The sequence below is a fragment of the Sminthopsis crassicaudata genome, chromosome 2, assembly GCF_048593235.1.
Source record: "Sminthopsis crassicaudata isolate SCR6 chromosome 2, ASM4859323v1, whole genome shotgun sequence".
Classification (NCBI taxonomy): domain Eukaryota; kingdom Metazoa; phylum Chordata; class Mammalia; order Dasyuromorphia; family Dasyuridae; genus Sminthopsis; species Sminthopsis crassicaudata.
This window is the reverse complement of record NC_133618.1, coordinates 438,379,976-438,400,079: the sequence shown is the minus strand read 5'-3', so window position 1 is coordinate 438,400,079 and position 20,104 is coordinate 438,379,976. Positions and strand designations below refer to the sequence as shown.

The 20,104-nt window shown below is 40.5% G+C and overlaps 1 protein-coding gene across 1 annotated transcript in view; it reads right to left on the bottom strand.

The window, feature by feature from the left end:
• Window positions 1–10,043, bottom strand: part of CHMP4B (charged multivesicular body protein 4B) — a 62,431-nt gene extending 52,388 nt beyond the window's left edge. Inside the window, exon 1 of the mRNA XM_074292428.1 lies at window positions 9,611–10,043. Within this exon, the coding sequence (XP_074148529.1) occupies window positions 9,611–9,803 (193 nt within the window). The 5' untranslated portion in view covers window positions 9,804–10,043. The remainder of the gene's footprint in view (window positions 1–9,610) is intronic.
• Window positions 10,044–20,104: the final 10,061 nt, after the last annotated feature.

Below are 20,104 nucleotides of genomic sequence, written 5' to 3'. Positions count from 1 at the left end.
GACTTGGCTCTTCTCAGCAATGCAATTCAAAACAATTCCAAGAGACTTGGGATGGAAAATGCCATCTGCATCCAGAAAGAGAACCATGGAGTCTGAATGTGGATGGAAGTATAGTATTTTTAGCTTTGTTTGACTTTTCTTTCTCATGGTTTTTCTCCCCACTTTGGTCTGATTTTTCTTGTATAATATGACAAACATGGAAATATGTTTAAAAAGGCTGCACTTGTTTAACCTGTATGAGATTGCTTGCTGTCTTGGGGGGAAGGGAAGGAAGGAAAAAAATTTGGAACACAAAATTATAAAAATGAATGCTGAAAACTATCTTTACATGTATTTGGAAAAACAAAATAAAACTGAAAAAGTATATATTTATATCTTTTGACCCCAAGATTCTATAACTAGGCTTATTCCTACTGATCAATGAAGTGTTGTAACCTCTAGGAAGGATGTAGTAATAACCTAAGGCTACTAGGCCTTAACTCTAAGGCCACCTGGCCTAGGGAGTGCTGTAATTCCAAAAACAATACTGGCTGTCAAGATAACAGTTAGTCAGTAATAACAAAGTTTCATATACAATAATGGAGTGTATACCAGACTCTTCAACTCCACCTCTAAGACTACTTCTCAATTCTACATATAAGCCATAAAATTAGCATAAGAGTGACAGGAAACACGATCTAAGTTTTTCCTATAAATTTATCTTCTAGCTCTTGATTCTTTGCTAACTTCTTTTGGAATCTAGCTTGATAAATCTTTGCCCTTAACTTGGAACAGAGTTTGCGAATTCTTTTACCTGTGTCACCAATCTGGAAAACCTAACATTGTTGGGGTGTCTTATACCTCAACAATAAGAATAAAGTCCTCAAATACAATAAAATATTTGTAATTGCATTTTTTTTGTACGAATAAAGTATTGGAACAAAGTAGATGTCCAACGATTGGAGAATGGTTTAAATAAACTGAGGTAAGTGAATATAATGAAGAAAAGATCTACATAAAACAGTGCAAAGTGAGCAGAGCCAAGAAAACAATATACACAATGCCTATAACAATGTAAACAGACCCATCAAAGAATAAAATCAAAAGTGAATGCTATAAAATCATAAAATATAAGCATGGCTTAAAAAAAAAAGAAATGAGGGCCATCTTATGTTTTTCTTTGTTTCATAAATATAAGATGGTCCTCATTCCTTTGTGGCCTTTCCAGATCATGACACAAAGGCAAAAACAGGAAAAGGTAGCAAAACTCCATAGTTTTCAATCTGCTGTTGCATATAGTACTCAAGGAGGCTAACATAAGTAGCTGTTTCTGTGGTTGCTATTGTTCCACACATCTACCAATAGAATCTCATGTTCAAGGATGTTACTTTAAACTCTCCTTAATCCTACACACCATTTACCATCCAATGCTATTAACTTTAAAGATTCTAGCCAAATCTCCTTTTATAATAAAAGCCCTAGCATGTGACTGTCACAGGATCTGAATACAAAGGACACTAAAAAGGACACTGTAAAGCCCAGGCCCCTCCACCTCCTTCTGGGTAATCCTATAAGCCTGTTGGGTAAAATTGGAATGATGTTCTTTTTTTTTTTAATTTTTTAAATTAAATTTTAAAATTTTTTAATTTAAAATTGTAAATAAAAAATATATATATATATATATATATATATATATATTTATTTACAAGATGTATGCATGGGTAATTTTTCAGTATTGACAGTTGTAAAACCTTTTGTTCCAATTTTTCCCCTCTCTCCCCCAACCCCCTCCCCCAGATGGCAGGTTGACCAATACATGTTAAATATGTTAAAGTATAAATCAAATACAATATATGTATATATGTCCATATAGTTATTTTGCTGTACAAAAAGAATCAGACTTTGAAATAGTGTACAATTAACCTGTGAAGGAAATCCAAAATGCAGGCAGACAAAAATAGAGGGATTGGGAATTCTATGTAGTGGTTCATAGTCATCTCTTTCGCTAGGTGTAGTTGGTTCAGTTTATTACTGCTCTATTGGAATTGATTTGGTTCACCTCATTGGTGAAGAGGGCCATGTCCATCAGAATTGATCATCATATAGTATTGTTGTTGAAGTATATAATGATATCCTGGTCCTGCTCATTTCACTCAGCATCAATTCATGTAAGTCTCTCCAGGGCTTTCTGAAATCATCCTGGTCATTTCTTACAGAACAATAATATTCCATAACATTCATATACAACAATTTATTCAGCCAATCTCCAATTGATGGGCATCCATTCAATTTCTAGTTTCTATCCACTACAAAAAGGGCTGCCATGAACATTCTTGCATATACAGGTCCCTTTCCCCTCTTTTAGATCTCTTTGGGATATAAGCCCAGTAGTAACACTGCTGGATCAAAGGGTATGCACAGTTTGATAACTTTTTGAGCATAGTTACAAATTGCTCTCCAGAATGGTTGGATGTATTCACAATGTATCAAGTGTCCCAGTTTTCCCACATCCCCTCCAACATTCCGCATTATCTTTCCCTGTCATTTTAGCCAATCTGACAGGTATGTAGTGATATCTCAGAGTTGTCTTAATTTGCATTTCTGATTAATAATGACTTGGAGCACCTTTTCATATGGCTAGAAATGGTTTCCATTTCTTCATCTGAGAATTGTCTGCTCGCTCATATCCTTTGACCACTTATCAATTGGAGAATGGCTTGATTTCTTATAAATTAGAGTCAATTCTCTATATATTTTGGAAATGAGGCCTTTATCAGAACCTTTGACTGTAAAAATGTTTTCCCAGTTTATTGCTTCCCTTCTAATTTTGTCTGCATTAGTTTTGTTTGTACAAAAACTTTTCAACTTGATATAATCAAAATTTTATAGTTTGTGATCAGTGATGATCTCTAGTTCTTCTTTCCTTCCTCTTCCACAGGTCTGAGAGGTAAACTATCCTGTATTCTTCTAACTTATTTATAATCTCATTCTTGATGCCTAGGTCATGAACCCATTTTGACCTTATCTTGGTGTATGGTGTTAAGTGTTGGTCAATGCCTAGTTTCTGCCATACTAATTTCCAATTTTCCCAGCAGTTTTTGTCAAACAGCAAGTTCTTATCCCAAAAGCTGGGATCTTTGAGTTTGTCAAGTACTAGATTATTAAAGTTATTGACTGTTTTGTCCTTTGAACCTAATCTATTCCACTGATCTGTTTCTCAGTCTGTTTCTTAGCAAATACCAAATGGTTTTGGTAACCACTGCTTTATAATATAATTTTAGATCTGGTACAGCTAGGCCACCTTCATCTGATTTTTTTTTTCATTAGTTCCCTTGAAATTCTTGACCTTTTGTTTTTCCATATGAACTTTGTTATTTTTTTTCTAGGTCATTAAAATAGTTTTCTGGGAGTCTGATTGGAAAACTGGAATGTTCTAAGATGCTAACTGAGCTACAATAAAATGTGACATGTTTGCAGTACTTTTAACTATGCAAAATGAGCCTCTGTCCATTGTCCTTCATTGTCACAACAACCCAAGAGGGTCAGCAAAACATATTATTACTCCTGACTTCTGGATAAGGAAACTGAGACACAGAAAGGGATTCAAGGTATCAATAAAGATTAAAGTGTTTTAGAGACACTAGTGATGTAATATACCATTTGAGATCCCCTAATTTTAAGAGGGGGGGATTTCTATTCTAATAAATCAGTAATCTTAAATCTTCTAGTCTTAGAGTCTGCCTCAGGGACTTCCCACATTCCCAACCTAAGAACAACCATCAGTCTGATTCTGAATAGACCATTCCTCAATTCATTGGTGACTGATAATCTGGTCAGTGAGAACCACATTCTGGATTCTACTCCCTGGCCCTACTTATGGGCCATAGAATTAGCATATCACTGATAGAAACGTGGATAAATGTGTATCCTTGGCTCCTATTTCTTTGCTTATTTCTTACAATTTCAATAAAACTTTGCCTCTTAACTAGGAAATGGGTTCAAGCCTGCAAATTCTTTTGAGACACCTCGAGACACCTGTGACCCCAAACTTTTGGGTCTCTCACTACATCCAGTACCATCTCCACTCATCTTGATCTGTATCTAGCCACTGTACCCAGAGGTTCTAGAGGGAAAAGTGAGGCAGGGGACCCTGCCCAGCTCTCCCTCCCTTAAATTCAGTTCATTTTTATGTCCCAGCATCACTGAGACCTGTGGAAGACCTTAGTTTAAAAAGTCCTAGCTCTACCTAGATGTGCAAAAATGTTTATGGTAGCCCTTTTTGTGGTGGCTAGAAACTGAATGGATGCCCATCAAGTGGAGAATAGTTGGGTAAATTATGGCATATGAATGTTATGGAATATTATTGTTCTGTAAGAAATGACCAGCAGGATGATTTCAGAAAGGTCTGGAGAGACTTACATGAACTGATGAGTGAAATGAAAAGAACCAGGAGATCATTATACACAGCAACAAGATTATACCATGATCAATTCTGATGGACGTGGCTCTCCTCAACAAGGAGATGATTCAGGCCAGTTCCACTTGTTCAGTGATGAAGAGAGCCATCTACACCCAGAGAGAGGCCAGTGGGAACTGAGTGTGGATCACAATATAGAATTTTCACTTTTTCTGTTGATGTTTGTTTGCATTTTGTTTTTTTCCTCAGGTTTTTTTTCTTCCTTCTTTACCTGATTTTTCTTGTGCAGCAAGATAACTATATAAATATGTATACATAGCGAAGAAAAAAAAAAAAAGTCCTAGATCTCTCTACATCCAGGACCATCTCCACTCATCCTGATCTGTATCTAGCCACTGTACCCAGTCCCCTCCATTATCATCCTCCCAAGGCATCTCAGCCTGAGGCTAGCATGGACTTCCAGCAGCCACATCCAGTCAACAAGCACAAATTTGTCTTCAAATACAATATAAACTGAGAGTCCTTGCCCTCAAGGAGTTTACATTCTAATAGAGGAAGACAACTTATAAAAAGAAGCTGGAAGAAGGGCAATTAAGAAGAGGCTGGGCAGAGAAAGGCAGAGAAAGTTCGGAGTTGAGAGCAGAATGGGGAGGAATAAAGGCATACTGGCCTGGGCTTAGTTCTTAAAATGGAAATTCTGGGAAGAACCAATGAATCAGAAGGAAGGACTTGCAAGGGCAGAGTATATAACCAACATAAGCAGCCCAGGGATAGGGTGAACTTCAAGGTTCAAGGGTTAAGATGCATATATGACAAATTATTCTATGAAGTTCTGGGGACCAACAAAGGGACTGTATCTGGTGGCTTCACCAGCTCCTAACCTTTATATAAATCAGTTTATTGGAAAAGAAAATCAAAGCTGGTTGACACTAAAAGTTTATTTTACATCAGGTTCAGAAAAATGAATAATTTTTATTCTTCTCCCCAAACTTGTATACTGTTATTACTGCTCCTGATTTTGCTACATAAAGAGGTGAAGTGAACGGTTCACTCTCTGACCTCTATCTGGAGGTATTTTGCATAGCGAAAAAAATAAAACTACTCAATACACACTTCATTACTCTAAATCCAGTTTTTGCCTAGATCTGGCTCTCACTTCAGCCCAGAGGAAAGCAATCTCAAATTTGGAAAATTGAGCATTTGTAGCAGAAAAAGCCGTGGTGGCTCAAAATGATAACTGGCACAAACACTTGGAGAAGTTGGAAATTAAGTAAATTAGTCTTTTAGAGCAGAAGTTCCAGCATTCATGTATTGAGCACCCTATGTACACAGATCCACTACAACCTGCTGAGGGAAGCTGAAGAGCTCTATCATGACAGACCAATTCATAAGGTGTTGAGTTAATTTCTGGAGAAATTATTAAAAACAGGCTCTATTGGGTATCCCTATTTTAAGATAATAAACTTGTTTAAATTGATTATATTTAACCATTAATATGTTTGTCTTGCTAGATTAAACACTCATCTATGGCACAATGACTAATATTAGGATTATTTTTAAAACAAAAAGCAATGACATAATTATGACAAAGCAAAAACAAATTATTTCTGGGCAAGAAAAACCAATCTTTCACAAACCTTTATGACCCTGAAGGAACTGCTAAAATCTGCAGTAACTTTACTCTTTTAACATTACTTGTTCTTTCCCCTAAAATACTGTAAACATAATGGAGAAATGTTTTTGTCTAAGAAATACTGGCACTGCACTTAGCTACTTAAGGAATGTTCTACAGTTTCTTTCTTCAGACCCCTAAAAACAATCTCTCCTTTAGCAAAGTAATTTAACTCAGAATTTCTCATGCTTACAATTCCAGGATCATGGATTCAGAATTGGACAGGATCTCAGTAGAATCCATCTTGAGTTCAATCTCTGAAGGTACTTTTGCAATCACTACCCAAATATTTAAGTTTACTGACAAACAGAAGTTGCAAAAGAGATAAAGAATTCATAAAACCAAAACATCCAATTAGGCATCTATACCCAAGATCTCCATGAAATACTAGTCTCTTTCTCATTCTTGTAGTCTTAAAAAAGAAACTAGATTCCATACTGACTGGTTCAAACAACGACCCAGACAGGAGTCTTCTTTCTGAAGAATTTTCTTGACATTTTCCTAGTTTTCCATAAGTGTCCTCAGAAGAATCTGCTAGCACATAAACCAATAAGATACAATTTTTCAACTTGATGCCTCTATCAGAACAGGGAGTTCTCTTTAGCAATAAATTTAACTGTTAAATGTCCTCCCACAATAAAACATTTAGAATGCCTTTAATAAATATGAAAAAGTACCAATTCTAACAATAATTAGGACTTGATGGTGGCAGAATAGCAACTAGAGCCAAATTTCTATATATGCTATTAAGCATTGTTCATTTAGCCTAAATTAGCTCATAAAAGAGCTGATGTTCTGCTCTGTTCCCAATTTTCAGATGCAAGAAAAATAATATCAATACTAAGACTCTATTGTTAAGATGAGAAAAGGGGAGACAAAAGGATAAGAGAATTCAGTTCCAAGACCAAGAGTTTTTAACTTAAAAAATATATATCACTGGCAACATAAATGATACATTTCCAATTTCTAATTTTAACAAAGCAATATTTTTTTCATTCAGTCAAAATACAGCCTTTCTAGAAAATCCTTGATCTCTTTTTGATGACAGACTAAAAAAATAGAAGAATCTTCACTAAATGATAAAATCATGTCCACAGGATTTAGAATCAGAAGGACCCCATCAGAAGGACCCCTCAGATTATCTTGTCTAGCCCAAGTCCTTCATTTTTCAGAGGACATTTTATAGAGTTGAAGTGACTTAAAATCACATAGCTCACAGATAAGGCAGAAATTAAGATTCAAACCCAAGACCTTCGAGTCTAAGTCAGGTGCTATTTCTACTACATGATTTAGCTTCCCCATTCATTATCTTTCATACTGACAAGGAGAAAATCAGTAAGGATCCTCCACAGTTTGCAAATAGCAAAAATCTTCCAGAGCTCAAAAATAATTTCATCTTTTTCCATTTTTTGCCCAATAACAACTCATTTTTCTATTTGGATCTCACAGAAAAAAGTTGTCTGCTCTTATAATTTGTCCTGGGAAACCCATAAATTATAGGTTTATCAGAGGATTCTAAATAAGAGTCTCAGCCCTGCCACAACGTATTTAAGAAATAGGCGCTGAGGTCCCAGATAGTGAAAGATCCTATTTGTCTTATCTTTGTATCCCTCCGGCACCTAACACAAGGCCTTGAGTAATAGATGTGAATTAATAAACGAGATAAAAGTTTGGAAATGAAATATTAAGACAAACTTTTGCCCCACACCTCCCACTTAGCATGTCATCATTAACAACTGAATAACGAAGCATTAACAGTTGATTTAGATTTCGGTGACATTTATCTGAATGTGTTCCGTACACAGCCTTTGTCTGCACAGCCCCGCAGACACGCCAGTGTGGTGACTCCCAGGGCACTCAGCAGGTGGTTAGTGCTCTGATGATACCTGGAGCACCGAAGCAGCAGAAAGCCGAGCAGCCCTCTTCCCTGAATGATGAGCAACAGGGCATAGTCTCAAAAAAGGAGGAGAGTGAAGCGTAGTTTCAGCCCAATCCCGCTGCCTTTCCTTGCCAGAAAAGATCGGGGAGAGTGGACTAGAGGCCCACAACTAAGAGTAGCCCCCTTCTAAATGCCTCTTCAGGACTTCTGGATACTAATTTAAAAAATCACCTATCAAGCCTGTATTGGTTCCACGACTATTTTCTAGAACCATGGACCCAGAAAACCTCTGAGCATCTGCCATATCACATAAGAGCTGAGTAAACCCCTCAGCAAGGCAAAGCCTTAAGAAGTGCCAGCATCTGTTGAAAAAACAACGCTATAATCACAAGCAGTGCAGTGCATAATGGCACACACTGGTCTGGCAAAGGAAAAGGGAGAGGAGAGTTCAGACAGCAGAGGGGGAGGGGAGCCTTGTCGGCCCAAGAATGCTTTCCTTTCCAACGAGAGCTCGGGTCTGACCTGGGGCCGGAATTCTCGCCACTCTGGGAGGCGGCGCACGGCTACATATAATTCCTGGGCTTCAGAGGGGGAAGGTGGAAGTGGTACTAAGCGTCAGCAAAGTCAGCATCCACCCCACGGGCCAAAACCCAGGAGAACGGGGCTGGCTATTCTTAGAGCCCCTGCTCGAGGTGGAGGAGGAGAACGAGGGGCTCAGGCCGCGTCTCCAGTCACGTCAGAAGTGGGAGGCGCCCGGCGGGTGATGAAGAGTGAGTCACAAGAGAGTTTCTCCCGGGGACTCCGGGATAGGGAAGTTGGAGTCGTGGGGCAGAGTCCGGAGTGGGGGATGAGTGGGGGAGCCGGGGAAGGGAAGGGAGCAGTGAGAGTAAGCAAAGGAAAACACACAGAAAAGGGAGGGGGAGAAGTGGGGCGTGGGGGCCCAGAGGCGATGGGAGGCTTTAGGGGGCGGAAGGGGCCGGCTTTCTGGGCCAGGAATGGGGGGGCGGGAATGTGGGGACAGGGAGAATATGTGTGGGAGACCGGGAGAGATGAGAAAAAAGAGTTTTGAGTGTGTGAGAGAGACGGGGGAAAGGGGTGTGAGCTCACGAGAGAGAGATGGAGAGACTGAGTGTGAGAGAGATAGAGACCAAAAGACAGAGACAGAGAAGGAGACAGACAGGCAGACACAAACAGGGACACGGAGAGACAGAGGGCGTATGAGGCGGAGAAACTGACAGAAAAAGAAACCCACAGACAGACAGACGAGCCTGAGTGAGTGTTACCGGGGGGCCAGAGCCCCAGAGCACTCACGCTGGTGGGGAGCACGCAGGGGAGGTGGGAGGGAAGAGCACAAAAGTGGCCAGAGCCGCAGGGCAGTCCGCGCTGCCGGGCAGAGGCCGGTCTAGGCCGGACTCTGGGGGACGGGAGGAGGCTCCACAGGTGCCCGGTGGTCACGGGATGAAAGGACTGGGTGTGCGCGAGAGGGTCAGTGCAGACCGGGGCCAGCAGGCAGGATTCGAGGCGGGAAGGGGGCGCAGACGCCGAGGCCGGGGGCAGAGGCCGGAGTGCCCAGGCCGGGCGGGGCCGCCCAGGGTGGGGTCGGCGCCGGGCGGGGCCGGCTCGGTGTCGCGGGAGCCCCCCGGGTTCGAGGGTCAGGACTCACCTCGCTTGTTCTTGGTGCCGTGCTTCTTGGCCGCCGCCAGCTCCTGCTCGATCTTCTTCTCCAAGAACTCCTGTTTCTTGCTCAGCATCTCCTCCGTGTCCCGCAGCCGCTGGATCGCTTCCTGCGGGGTCGGGCCGCCCTTGCCCCCGGACTTACCCCCGCCGGACCCAAACAGTTTCCCGAACACCGACATGGTGCCGCCACCCCCCCGATCCCCTCCGCCGCCGTCCGGGAACCCCAGTAGAAGTCGCAGTCTTGGCTTCCCGGCTCAGGCCGCACTGACGCCTCCTCCCTCAGCGGGGCCTGTACTCGCCACCTCCCACAGGCCCCCGCGGCGTCTAGGCGACCCGACGCGGACCACAACTCCCGGCACCGCCCGCGCCGACTGCACCGCCCACTTGGAGACCCGCAGGCCCTCGTTGTACCGCGGGAGAATGTAGTCTATTACGCTCCCGGGCCGCATTGGCTGCCGGGAGCTGTAGTCCTTGACACTGCTCGGGTCAAAGGTTGTTAATGCGTGCTGGGAACTGTAGTCCATCTGCAGGCCTCAATTCAGGGAAGACGTGATTTGGCAACCAGATCCAGGTCAGAGTGACATAAGTTTTGGTACTGAGCTATCCTTTGGTGCAAGAATAGCTCTAAGACAATTTATAATTAATTTAAAAGGTATTTATTAAACACGTATTTGGGAGATCCGTATTCAATCACTTGGATAACAGATTCCTGCTGGTAAGAACTTCTGGGTCATCTTCCTATCTCCTTATTTTACAGATGAGGAAACGGAGACTTAGAGAGCCTACGTGCTTAGAATTACACAGATAGTCTGTCTTGGCTCTAGAAAACTAGTGGACTTTCCCACTTATACCTCGTTATTTTGTTGTTTAGTCTGACTCTGTCCTGACCCAATTCATTTTACAGATGAATAAATTGAGGCAAATAGGACGAAGTGACTTGCTCAAGTTCCCGCAGCTACTAATGTCTGAGGCTGAATTTGAACTCTGAGCCTTCACCACCTAGCTGTTCTTTATGATCTTTAAAAAGACTATATGCCCTGTGAGGGTCCCACAGTGCTGAAGCTCTAGACTGCGCTGCCTCGCTGCCCATACAAAAGCTAGAAGTCCTTTTTCCTAAGTCTCCAAAAACAGACTTAAATAGTAGGTCACATTTATAGAGCAATAATTCAAGAAAAGCAGCACATGCTCAAACAATAAATCTCAAAGTTGAGTTCTAAACTGAAGGAATAAGGAAGAGTGGCAACTGAGCCAAGCCTTAGAGGGAGCCAGGAGGTGACATAAGGCAAAGATAAGGAGAGAAACCATCCTGTGCAAAGAAATAGAAGAAATATTGGGGAGAAAATGCAGTCAGGGGCAGCTAGGTGGCGCAGTGGATAGAGCACCAGCCCTGAATTCAGGAGGACCGGAGTTCAAATGTGGTCTCAGACACTTCCTAGCTGTGTGACCCTGGGCAAGTCACTTAACCCCAGCCTCAGAAAAAAAAAGAAAATGCAGTCAGGCCAGAAGGTAGAAAGTGTTGGGAGGAATGTGTCATAGGGTAGGAATGGTGGGCTGGAGCCAGATTGTAAAGGGCTTTAAGAGAGCCCTACCTCTGCTATTACAATAGGGAAGATTTTTTTTTCCCCCTGAGACTGGGGTTAAGTGACTTGCCCCGGGTCCCACAGCTAGGAAATGTTAAGTGTATGAGACCAGATCTGAACTCAAGTCCTGAATTCAGGGCTGGTGCTCTATGCACTGCGCCACCTAGCTGCCCCTGTTATTACAATTAAACAAGTAATCTGAATAAGTATAATCACTCTGTATGTCCCATATTTATTTCATATTTACTGGAAACAGTTCCTAGTTCTATTCATCTACCAGTCCTCAAGCGATCATCCCTCCTTTCTCAAGGACTTCATCAAATGGCTGCCAGCCTTCCACTCCACCCCAAAGCTTGGTCTCATTCTTGGGAGCTTTGACAATAGCTCGTATTGACGTAGTGCTTTAAGGTTTGAAAAGCTTTTTATAGGCATTCTCTCATTTGAATCTCAAAACATGATCAGAGAAGGTGCTATTAAAATCCCCATTATATAGAAGAGCCTCAGAGATGTTAAATGGTTTGTATAGGATTACAGAACTAGAAATTTCTGAGGCAGGATTTGAATCTATCTTCCTGACTCCAAGTGCTGCGCTCTCTATACACCATGATAGCCCAGTGCACACTAATAGGGTAGGCTCATCCTACCAAATCATCAACCTCGCCTCCCACAACCTTCACTCCATTTCAGCAGCTCACAGGGAGGATCATACCTTTAATGTTACCATTACCCATAATTCTTTTGCCTCCAGGATCTAGAAATCTGAAATTCCTGTTTGATTACAACGACCTATCTGTCCATCACTTCTTCATCCCTCTTAAACCTATTGTACAGCTCTCTCTTCTCAGAATTCATTATCTCCTCCCTAGTTTTAAGTTTCTACTTTGTAGGGCTTGACAAAGTCAACTGCATACTATCCTTTGTGCTTAATTTCTTTGTTCTCTTGTCCTATAGCTGCTGGCCTAGGGACTTCCAACTCTTGAACTTGATTCCTACTTGAATGATGTTGAAACATATAACGATGCAATTAAGTCTACTCTAGATTAAAATGATCCGATTTCAGAATGGCAAGTCCTTTTACTCCTCCCTGATGGGCTCTCCAAGCTGTTCCAAAACTGGTTTTCTTTCTCTCTCTCCTCCATATCTCTTCATTCCTTCCTCTCAGTAGTGTGCCTCACCTACTTTACCAAGAAAACTGGGGCCACTCCACACCTCAGTCGAGTCTTTCCTTTTAAAATTTAGCAAAGATTGTACCACTATCACTACTATCTCCTAATCTGCCCTCTATAAATCTGCCTCTATCTCATCCTCAAAAAACATATTTCTTCAAGCTATTAACTTACATATCTTTTCATAGCCAAAGGCCCTACTAAGGGCTGTTTTATACTCATTCTCTCCATCCCCACACCTCTCATTTCTCAACCTTTTACATTCTGGCTGCTGACCCTTTGATTTGGTTGAGACCACTCTCTCTGAGGCCAACAATTTCTGAACTACTTAATTCAATGGACTTTTCTCAGTGCTCACACCATTTGAGCTCTCTGCACCTTTTAACACTATTCAGACCTTTTCCCCTTAGACTCTCTCCTGTTGGCTTCTCTGGTACTCACTACTTGCTTCTAGTCCCTCTTCCTTTTCTGGATTTCCTGTCCTGGGTCATCTTTCTTCTGCCACTAAGTGTCATCCAAAACAATATGCGGGTCCTCTTCTCTGCCCACACTCTTACTCTTGGTGATCTCACTATCCACCTTTAATTCATGTATTACTTTCAGACAGATGACACCAAACTCCATCCTGAATTCTAGACCTACAATACTACTTAATACTACTGGCTACTAGTGTAATAAGGACTGGAGAACTCCTTCATGGAGGTCTTCTCTGCAATTTTTAAACTGAGAGAGCAGCCCAGAACAGAAGTGACTGGTGGAGCCATTGTGGGGGAGAAGGGGAGGGGAAGGAGGGAAGAGGAACCAGATTAAAATGTTATAGAGGAATATTTAACAAAATAAAATATAGGTGATATTACATTTTTAAAACTAAGCCAATATGTGGTCTGCAGAGATCCTTAAGTAGGGATATCAGTTTGGTACCATTGGCTTAGAGTCCTGGGAAGGTAAGCCAATGTGTGTCAGTCACAAATTTCCCTGAGCTTCAAGGCTGGCTCTCTATCCACAATGCAATGCTCCTTCTCTCTAATAAGTGCTAACATTTATATGGTATTAAGTTTTTCAAATGCTTTTGAAGTGGGTTTGGTCCCTTTAAGAAACTACATTTGTGATTCCTTTCAGATTGATTTATTCCTTTCTGATTCCCAGCCCCAGCTGATACATTATCAATTCAGGAAGCTAAGACCTTTGATTCACAAATCCTGGTCAAAAGCACCCCTTTGAATTCCAATAGGAGATCCAGGCTTGTCCCAGCCTCCACTGGATCTGAACCAACTTGGGACTCCACCCACAGGCCCCTTTAGCTAAATCTCTCATAAAAAGGGCCAAACTAAAATCCTCTTCTTGCAGAGGTTCCAAACATGCCAGCCCTATGCTTGGCATGCCAAGGATCTCTGCCCACTGAAATACTGTTTCCAGTGTTATATTCTCTTTACCTTTACCTATTTCCTTAACTAGACTTTAACCTTACTTCCAATCTCAATAATAAATCTCTTTTATCATTCTAGTTTTTCGGCTTTTTTACAGGGGACTCTTGAGTGTCTCCAGAACTCCCTATTCTTGCGCCAAATCCCAGGGGGTTGCAGGGGAGCCAAATCTACCCTGTACCCCCGAACCTGCCACTAGACCTCATTTAATTCCCTGACCACCAGAAACCCTAATTTCATTTAGGTGTACCCCAAATCTAAACCTCATCACTTTATAACCATAATTTCAATTGGTCCTCTCAAGTGGGTAATTCCTGTTATTATTCCTATCTTATACAGCAGGAAACTTCTAAGATCAAGTGACTTGCCCAGAAGTGATACTACTAAGTGATGGAACAGGATGTGAATTCTGGTTTCTACTCCAAAGACAGGACATTATCCACCAAGTCACTCATGTAACCCAGCACCTACTAGATATTTTCCCTTAGATGTCCTTTAGGCTTATCAACACTCAACATATCCCAAGTGCAACATACTTTGTTTTCCTCAAAACCATCTTCCTCCAAATTTCCTATTTCTGTTGAGGGCACCACTATTCTTCCAGTCACCTAGGTCTGAAACCTCAGAATCAATTCCCCCATACATAACTGGCTGCTAAGCCATCGATTTTGCCTTCACATCCCTCCCATTTGATTCATACTGGAAGAACATTCCATCCCTGCAGCCTAGATCTGATCATATTACATCCCTACTTAAATATCTTAAGTGGTGCCCTATTGGCTCTAGTACAAAATACCAAATCTCAGTCTGGTATTTAAAGCCCTTCCCAATCTTTCTTACCCTCACAGTCTAATTCATACTGTTCTTTACATACTTTGTGCCAGTCTTGTCACTGCTCTCCATCCACAGTATTCCATCCTTCCCAAGCCATGTCTGAAACATCTCCACTCCTCTTTTCTTCTGCCTTTTAGAATCCCTTGCTTTCTTCAAGGCTCAGCTCAGATGCTACCTTTTACCCAAGACCTTTCTTCTCCCTGCCCTAATTCTTAATGTTATCTCCCTCTAGAAGGTATATTATGTGGACTTATGTTAGCTGAGTACATGTGTACTCAAGTATCTTCTATCCCTTCCCACTACCCCACTTTCAGTAGAATGTAAACTCCTTGAGGTCAAAGGCTTTTGTTTCTCTCTTTGTGACCCCTTGCACATAATAGAATGTTAATAAATATTCTCTAAATTTTAAGAGGAGTGACTTTGTTTAAGGTCACACACAGTTAGTAGCAAAGCCAGGACTAGAATGAGATCAGTAATGTGTTGTGAAGCCATTTACTAATTGAAGTTTCAGCTTGCCTGCTTATGATAAGAGAGAAGCAAACAGTGGAATCAAAGGAAAGAGTCCTGGGATCAGAAGGTAGAGAGGAGGGCAGGCTCTCTTTTGATTCTACATCTAAGGTTCTTTCCACTATAACCTGCCATAGATGAAGCAGAGATGAAGCCATAGAAGAAGAGAAACATCAAACTAATACCTCCTGAGTCTTCAGCCCAATTTAATAGCCTAACATTAAGAGCTCCTGAAATTTGTAAACATATCACCACATTTTGGCTAACATAGCCAAACTATAGCACTAGCACTTAGGTGAAGCAGTGGATAGAGCACTGGGGCTGGAGTCAAGAAGACTCATCTTCCTGAGTTCAAATCCAGTCCCAGACATTTATGAGCTGGGTGATCCTGGGTCAGTCACTTTACCCTATTTGCCTCAGTTTCCTGATCTGTAAAATGAGCTGGAGAAGGAATTGGCAAACCATTCCAGTATCTCTGCCAAGCAAACCCTAAGTGAGATCAGAGTTGGACACAACTGAAAAATGACTCTTCATATTACATAAAAAGCATTTTTAAAAACCATTAAGGGAAATATAATAAATGTTTGTGGCTCTTTAGGAGAGCCCAGGGATTTGGAGCTTGTGAAGCAGAAAATGAAGGCAGCTAGTTTCCACCTTCTCTAGGATGAAGGAGGGTGAGGGGTAAGGAGTGGAATGTCTGGGCAGAGAGGGTCTGCCATCAATGTTAGAGCTGAAATCTAAAGGTAGCACTACCTGAACACCAGTCACAACCTGAGATCTTTATCTCAACAACAGACCATTGCTGTACTTGGCTTAGGGCCACATTAGAATTCTGTGGTTCAGTTTCCAGGGGCTGCAGGATTGCTGATTCTTATGCACTTTACATTTTTTTACCTCTCTATTAACTCATAGGTAATATGAATAAGAGGATACTATGGGCCAGCAGTAAAAGCCTCAAAGGATTCTTTTTCAGTCATGTCCTACTCTTTGTGATTCCCCCCACCTCCATATTCTCTCCTGTTGGTTTCTGTGGTACTCACTACTTGCTTCTAGTCCCTCTTTCTTTTCTGGATTTCCTGTCCTGGGTCATCTTTCTTCTGCCACTAAGTGTCATCCAAAACAATATGCGGGTCCTCTTCTCTGCCCACATTCTTACTCTTGGTGATCTCACTATCCACCTTTAATTCATTTATTACTTTCAGACAGATGACACCAAACCCTATATATCTAACCTAAGCTGGGGGTTGCAATTATCCTAGAGTGATTTACCATTTCCTTCTCCAGCTCACTTTACAGATGAGGAAACGAAGGGAAATAGGGTGAAGTGACTTTTCCAGGCTCCCACAACTAGTAAATATCTAAGGTTGGATTTGAACTCAAACAAATGATCTTTCTGACTCCAGGCCTGCTACTCCATCCACTGAACCACCTAGTTGCCCTCCAAAGCTCCTAACATCCAACTAGGAAATTATTAAAATGACTTAAACTTAATCATTGAAATGAAATGTTTTCTCATTTTCGCCTTTTTTTTTTAATCCCCAGTGCTTAGCAGTATCTGGCACATAGCAAGTGTTTAATTGTTAACTGACTGACATACACAAGTAGGGAAGCAATATGAAAAGAAATATTGGCTCTGGATTAAAAGGACTTCAGTTCAAATCTCACTTCTGCTAAAACCTATGTGAACATGGATATACTACTTAAGCTCTATGAGTCCAGTTGTTTAATTTATAAAAGATAAATTAGCTGGACTTCAAGATCCTATCCTGCTCTGATCTAGGAATCGTGAATGATTATTCTTATTGGCAGAAGTATAAAAACATATTTTCCCCACAAAAGGTTAGGACTAGGGATAGGGGATAAAAGGAAGCAGAGATTAGCTACTCTATGAAGGGGACTAGACTAAATTATGATATCATTGGATTCAGAAGCAGAAGGAATCTTAAACATCATTTAGTACAATTCATTTTTCACCTGAGGAAAATGAAGCCCAAAGAGTGGTCCCTAAGCCCAAAGTCACACAAAGACTAGAAAATAAAGCTTATATATATACCCAAATTTAAAGCCTGTGCTGTCTCCACTACACCATGTTGAACCATAGACTCATTCCCTAATACCCCTTCATTTATGGCTTACATAAAGTAAGACAATAAGGTAATGTGACAAGAAGATTATAACTGAAGTTATTAGTAAAAATGTATGAGGAACATAAAAATAACACAAGACTGGACTAAGAACAGGATGAGAATTCAAGAGAGAATTACAGAGGGGGAAAAAAATCTCTGCAAACTGAGCCAGCAAGAGTAGGGTTTTGGCAAGTGACCAAAATGATCCTGTAGATTCACATCCCACTCAAAGGCCCCCAGGGATTCAATCCTGCTAACCACTTGCAGACCATGGGCTCCATATCAAATCACTGACTTCCCTAAATACCCATAGAAATTGTTATACATACTAGAGCACCTCCTTAATATTTTTATTACTCTGCCACCTGCTAGCCACACAGTACAAGAAAAGTTTTATGATTATATACCCAGCAAGAATGAGCATCATTTTCCAGGGAAGAAGATGGACATTTAACGAAATAAATGAATTCCATCTATTTTTGATGAAAAAACCAGACCTACATAAAAGGTTTGATCTTCAAAATTTGTCTTAGAAACTAGAGGTGGAAAGGAGATTATATCATAAAAAAGTATAAAGTGGTGGTACTACATCTCATGAAGAGGCAAAGGTAACCTATTATATCTGAGAGAAAGAAAGGAGGGAGATGAACATAGCGTGTATCAATAGACATATTCGATTTATGGTGAAACTTCTTCCACTTCATTGAAAAGTGAAAGGGAAGGAGTAAGCTAAGGGGAAGGGAATACAGTAATTTCGAGGAAAAGGGATAAAATAAGGGGAGGATCTTTAAGGTGGGGGAGGGATCCTAAAAACGGAGGGCTGTGAAAAGCAAGTGGTGTTTACCAGTTTAATACTGGATAGGAGGGTAAAAGGGAAGGAAAGGGGAAAAGCATAAGCAGGGGTTAATAGGATGGCAAGCAATATAGAATTAGTCCTTCTAACCATAAATGTGAATGGGGCAAACTGCCTCATAAAGAGGAAGCAGTTAGCAGACTGGATTAAAAGTCAGAATCCTACTATATGTTGTTTACAGGAAACACACCTGAAACAGGATGAGACATTCAAACTAAAAGTAAAAGGGTGGAGCAGAATCTATTATGCTTCAGGCAAAACCAAAAAAGCAGGAGTAGCCATCCTCATCTCAGATCAAGCAAAAACAAAAATTGATCTAATTAAAAGAGATAAGGAAGGGCATTATATCCTGCTAAAGGGAAGCATCAATAGTGAAGCAGTATCAATATTAAACATGTATGCACCAAGTGGTGCAGCATCTAAATTCTTAAAAGAGAAATTAAGAGAGCTGCAAGAGGAAATAGATAGCAAAACTATAATAGCGGGAGATCTCAACCTTGCACTATCAGAATTAGATAAATCAAACCACAAAATAAATAAGAAAGAAGTCAAAGAGGTAAATAGAATACTAGAAAAGTTTGATATGATAGATCTTTGGCGAAAGCTAAATGGAGACAGAAAGGAATATACTTTCTTCTCGGCAGTTCATGGAACCTATACAAAAATTGATCATATACTAGGGCATAAAAACCTCAAAATCAAATGCAGTAAGGCAGAAATAGTAAATGCATCCTTTTCAGACCATAATGCAATCAAAATAACATTTAATAAAAAGCCAGGGGAAAATAGACCAAAAAATAATTGGAAACTAAATAATCTTATACTAAAGAATGATTGGGTAAAACAGCAAATCATAGACATAATTAATAACTTCACCCAAGAAAATGACAATAATGAGACATCATACCAAAATGTGTGGGATACAGCCAAAGCAGTAATTAGGGGAAGTTTTATATCTCTACAGGCCTACTTGCATAAAATAGAGAAAGAGAGGGCCAACGAATTGGGTTTACAACTAAAATTGCTAGAAAAGGAACAAATTAAAAACCCCCAGACAAACACAAAACTTGAAATTCAAAAAATAAAAGGTGAGATTAATAAAATTGAAAGTAAAAAAACTATTGAATTAATTAATAAAACTAAGAGTTGGTTTTATGAAAAAACCAACAAAATAGACAAACCCTTAGTAAACCTGATTAAAAAAAGGAAAGAGAAAAAGCAAATTGATAGTCTTGAAAATGAAAAGGGTGAACTCACCACTAATGAAGAGGAAATTAGAACAATAGTTAGGAGCTACTTTGCTCAACTTTATGCCGATAAATTTGATAACTTAAATGAAATGGAAGAATACTTTCAAAAATATAGCTTGCCCAGATTAACAGAGGAAGAAGTAAGTAGTCTAAATAGTCCCATCTCAGAAAAAGAAATAGACCAAGCTATTAACCAACTTCCTAAGAAAAAGTCCCCAGGACCAGATGGATTTACAGGTGAATTCTACCAAACATTTAAAGAACAACTAACTCCAATGCTATGTAAACTATTTGAAAAAATAGGGATTGAAGGAGTCCTACCAAATTCCTTCTATGACACAGACATGGTACTGATACTTAAACCAGTTAGATCGAAAACTGAGAAAGTTTTATGATTATATAAATCTCCCCTGTACTGGGATAATGAGGCAATAGAAGGGAAAGTGACTTGCCTAAAATTATTCTCAAATCAACAAGAAAAGGAGACTGGAACCCAGGTCTTCTGAGATCCCCGCAGGCTCAGTATCCTGCCTCAGGTCCTGTGTTACTTGTCTTGAGTTGGCCACCTAATGACTTGTGTCAGTCAAAAAGGTAACTTTATGAAGTATAATAGAAAGTATAGTGGACTAGTGGGGACTGAAGCCCTTGATTCAAATCCTGGCTACTCATTAGCTGCACTTTGGACACTTAACTATTCTTGGCCTATTTTCTTGTCTATGATATAGAGAACTATATGATAC